We start from the raw sequence: 4,484 nt of genomic DNA on the forward strand, positions 1-4,484 counted from the left end.
TCCTGCCTTCAATCTTTCCCAGCATCAGGGTCTTTTCTAATGACTCAGTTCTTTGCATCAAGTGACCAAAGTATTGGAGTTTCAGCTTCAGCATCAGTCCTTCCAATGAATATTCAGGACTGATTTCCTTTAGGATTGACAAGCTTGATCTCCCTGCAGTCACAGGGACTCTCAAGGGTCTTCTTCAATGCCACAGTTTAAAAGCATCAATTCTTTGGTGCTCAGCTTTCTTTATATTCCAACTCTCACATCCATACATGACTACTGGAAAAACCATAGCTTTGACTAGACAGACCTTTGTTGGCAAAGTAATGTCTCTGATTTTTAATATGCTGCCTAAGTTGATCATAGCTTTTCTTGCAAGGAGCAAGTGTCTTTTAATTTCATGGTTGTGGTCACCATCTGCAGTGATTTTGGAGGCCCACAAAATAAAATCTTTTACTGTTTCCATTGTTTCCCCATCTATTTGCCATGAAGCAATGGGACCGGATGCCATGATCTTAGTTTTTTGAATGTTGAGTTTTAAACCAAGTTTCTCACTCTCCTCTTTCACTTTCATCAAGAGGCTCTTTAGTTTTTCTTCACTTTCTGCTATAATTGTGGTGTCATATACGTATCTGAGGTTATTGATATTTCTCCTGGAAATCTTGATTCCAGCTTGTGCTTCATCCAGCCCACCATTTCATATGATGTACTCTGCATATAAGTTGAATAGGCAGGGTGACAATATCCATGTATGTTGGATTACATTAAAAAATCTGATTAACAATAATTCTAGTCTGAGATAGTTCAGGGTATAAAATGCTTTCTCCCCACACATTTTGTTATAAACAAAACTGGAACTGTGGCAAAACCAATACAAAATTGTAAAGTAATTAACCTCCAATTAAATAAATTTATATTAAAAAAAAAGAGAGAGAGACCAAAGAAAGTAGAGTCGGGAGATGGAAGAACTATGTGAGCCAAGTTAGAATCAAATTCTTTGCTTTACAAAAGTTGATGTAAACAATTTGAATAGTCTGTTTATGAACTCAAAATATTCTTTTATAACTTTTCAGTCTGTATCTCTATTATTTATTTAGTAGTCTTATTTATTTATTTGTTGGTTGCACTGCGTGGCTTGTGGGATCAGAGTTCCTCGACAAGGGCTTGAACCTAGGCCCTTAGCAGCGAAAGTGCAGAATGCTAACCACTGGACACCTGAGAATCCTATATCTTTAAATAGTTGGAAATGCCAGTATCCATTATGGTTTCAGGTCCAGTGACACTTCATGGAACATAGAAAGTGAGGAACATAGTAATTCTTGTCTATTAGCTCCAAAAATACTTCAGCAAAGAAAGCTGGGCACTGACGAATTGATACTTTTGAACTGTTGTGTTGGAGAAGACTCTTGAGAGTCCCTTGGACTGCTAGGAGATCCAACAAGTCCATCCTGAAGGAAATCAGCCCTGAATATTCATTGGAAGGACTGATGCTGAAGCTGAAAGTCCAATACTTTGGCCACCCGATGTGAAGAACTGACTCATTAGAAAAGACCCTGAAGCTGGGAAAGAATGAGGGCAGGAGGAGAAGGGGACGACAGAGGATGAGATGGTTGGATGGTATCACTGACCCAATGGACATGAGTTTGAGCAAGCTTCGGGATTTGGTGATGGACAGGGAAGCCTAGCTTGCTGCAGTCCACGGGGTCGCAAAGAGTTGGATACAACTAAGCGATTGAATTGAACTAAATTACTATTTGATAGCTTTCACTTAGTATAAATTTGGTGATAGGTAAGGAAAACAAACTTGATGAATTCTTCATATTTCACTGGTATCATATCATATTCTATGACATTACAATCTGAGAAAATAAGTATAGAAATCAAAAACAAAATAAATAATAAGGAAGAATTTTGAAGCTCAATTTTCTATGACCAGAAATTGAGGGGAAAATAACATATCAGTGAGAGAGAAAGATATTCCTGAGATTTTTTTTCACACTGCCTCCATTTTTAGCAATATTTTAAGGTAATCTTTGACAGGTTGTCCACTTGAATTATAAAGCATCTTTGGAGTCAGAGTTCACAATTTATCTCTGTTAATTTGTACTCAAAGTATTATTGTTTTAATTACTTACTTGCTTCCTTGTTTGGAGAAAAAGAAATCATGATATACTGCTTAAGAATTTCCCTTACCTCATATATGAGTTAACATTTGTTTTTCTAGTTGAGTAACCATAGCTCTACCCTCAAATTCTTAAAATAAAACAGCATAATAACTTTATTTTCACCTTACAATATGTTAATTTACAGGAAACATGCAGATTAACAAGCCTTAGTACTATCCAACTATGCAATATATGCATATTTGAGGCAAATTTCTGTATCTGATTTTATTTAAGAACATACAAGAATATGTAAACAAATAGTTTTATCAGCTTATATCCCCCACACAAATTCAACATTAAAATTTCAAGGGGGATTCCCTAGTGGCCAGTGGTAAAGAATCTGCCTGCCAGTGCAGGAGACACCAGTTTGATCCCTGGTCCAGGAAGATTCCACCTTCCACGGAGCAGTTAAGCCCACTTGCCACAACAGGAGAAGCCACTGCACGGAGACACCTGAGCACCGTGTCTAGAGGAGCCCCCACTCGCCAAAACCAGAGAAAAGGCTGCCACAGCGATGAAGACTCAGCACAGCCAAAAAAAAAAAAAAGATTTTGTGGATAGTGTCCTATTTGTTCAAGTTTCCCTTACATTACCTAGTCACACACTGTTAACACAACCAGACTGGACTTTCCCGTTTATTTTTCTTTATATAATGCCTTCTGCTTCACAAACAGTAAACAATTAGAAAAGCAGTATAATTTCACATCCCAACTTTATCATAGCTTTTTTACTGATGCCTTGGAAAAATTCTCTAGATTTCTTAGAGTCAGAGTCTCCTTCTGATCGCCCTCCTCAAAGCCCCCTCTACTTCCTTGTTCCTCAAAGTATAGATCAGTGGATTTAGTACAGGAGTGATCACACTGTACATAATGGCAATGATCCGTTCCTGGTCCACGGAGCTATCTGAGGCAGGACGGATGTAAGTGAAAACAACAGGAGCATAGAAAAGAACAACTACCATGAAGTGGGAGGCACACGTGGACAGTGCTTTATGGAGCATGCTGCAAGAATGGGTCTTGAAGAGAAGATAGATAATGATATAGAAATAGGAGAGAAGGGTTAGAGAAAATGGGCCCATGGCAATGGTCCCTGTCACAGAATGAAGTAGCCATTCATTGAGGTCAGTGTTTCCACAGGCCAACTCTAGCAATGGCTTAACATCACAGAAGAAGTGATGGATGTGGTTGGAACCACAGAAGTTTAAGCGAGAGGTCATTACTGAGTGCAGTAGGGCATGGGAAAACCCAATGATCCAGACAGTGACAGCCATCTGGGTACAGACCTGATGATTCATGATGAGAGTGTAACGAAGTGGTTTGCAGATAGCCACAAAGCGGTCAAATGCCATCACGGCCAACAACATGGCCTCTGTGCTGCCTAAGAAGTGGAAGAAATGAAGCTGGCTTATGCATCCCAAGAAAGAAATTGTTTTGTGTGTAGAGAGGAAGTTCTCCAGCATCTTTGGCAGAGTCACCGTGGAGTAGCAGATATCTAGACATGACAAGTTTCCAAGGAAAAAATACATAGGAGAATGGAGCCTTGAATTAGAGATGACAACCATCAGGATGACTCCATTCCCAGCCACATTGACAATGTAAATTGCAAGGAAAACCACAAAGAGAACAGGCTGCAGTACTTGGATGTCTGTCACTCCTAGGAGGAGAAATTCAGTGATTGAGGTTTGATTCAGCATCACTTGAAAGAAAAGACAAAATAAGATATGAAATGATATCTCTCATGGGAACCAGAATCCTGTAGCTGAGGACTTCCCATCTAGACAACAATATTTTGAGGGAGAACATTGTTGTTTTGGGGCTTACCTGGTGGCTCAATGGTAAAGAAGCAACCTATAAATGCAAGGGACATGGATTCAACTCCTGGGTCAGGAAGAATCCCTGGAGGAGGAAATGGCAACTCTCTCCAGTATTCTTGCCTGGAAAATTCTGTGAACAGGGGAGTCTAGAGGGCTACTGTCTATGGGGTTGCAAAGAGTTGGACATAACTGAGCACATACACAAAGTCTGGGAAATCCATGAGTGGAGAAGAAAAAGATTTGATGTGACCTCAATAAAAGAGTGAATTAACTAGGAAACATTTCTAGGGATCCCATGGGACATTCATCTTTATAGCTAGAGAATATTTTGAGTAATTATCTCACCTTTATTACACCTTGACTGAAGGCTGGCACCAAGAATTCAGAGTAGCTTTCCTTAATAACCATGTGTATTTTGTATATTGTTAAACGTTATCACTCCTGCTTAAGATACACATGATATGCCAAAGGTTATTTTTGGTTCTCTACCCACAAAACAAAATTGTATCAAAAATACATTT

General features: G+C 39.1%; 1 protein-coding gene across 1 annotated transcript; it reads right to left on the reverse strand.

Annotated features, from left to right (window-relative positions):
• Window positions 1–2,916: 2,916 nt before the first annotated feature.
• LOC138425422 (olfactory receptor 12D1-like) lies at window positions 2,917–3,843 on the reverse strand. Its single transcript, XM_069563297.1, has one exon. It carries the CDS (start codon window positions 3,841–3,843, stop codon window positions 2,917–2,919), a length of 927 nt encoding a protein of 308 aa, XP_069419398.1.
• Window positions 3,844–4,484: the final 641 nt, after the last annotated feature.

Source organism: Ovis canadensis, chromosome 20 (assembly GCF_042477335.2).
Source record: "Ovis canadensis isolate MfBH-ARS-UI-01 breed Bighorn chromosome 20, ARS-UI_OviCan_v2, whole genome shotgun sequence".
In the NCBI taxonomy this organism is placed as follows: domain Eukaryota; kingdom Metazoa; phylum Chordata; class Mammalia; order Artiodactyla; family Bovidae; genus Ovis; species Ovis canadensis.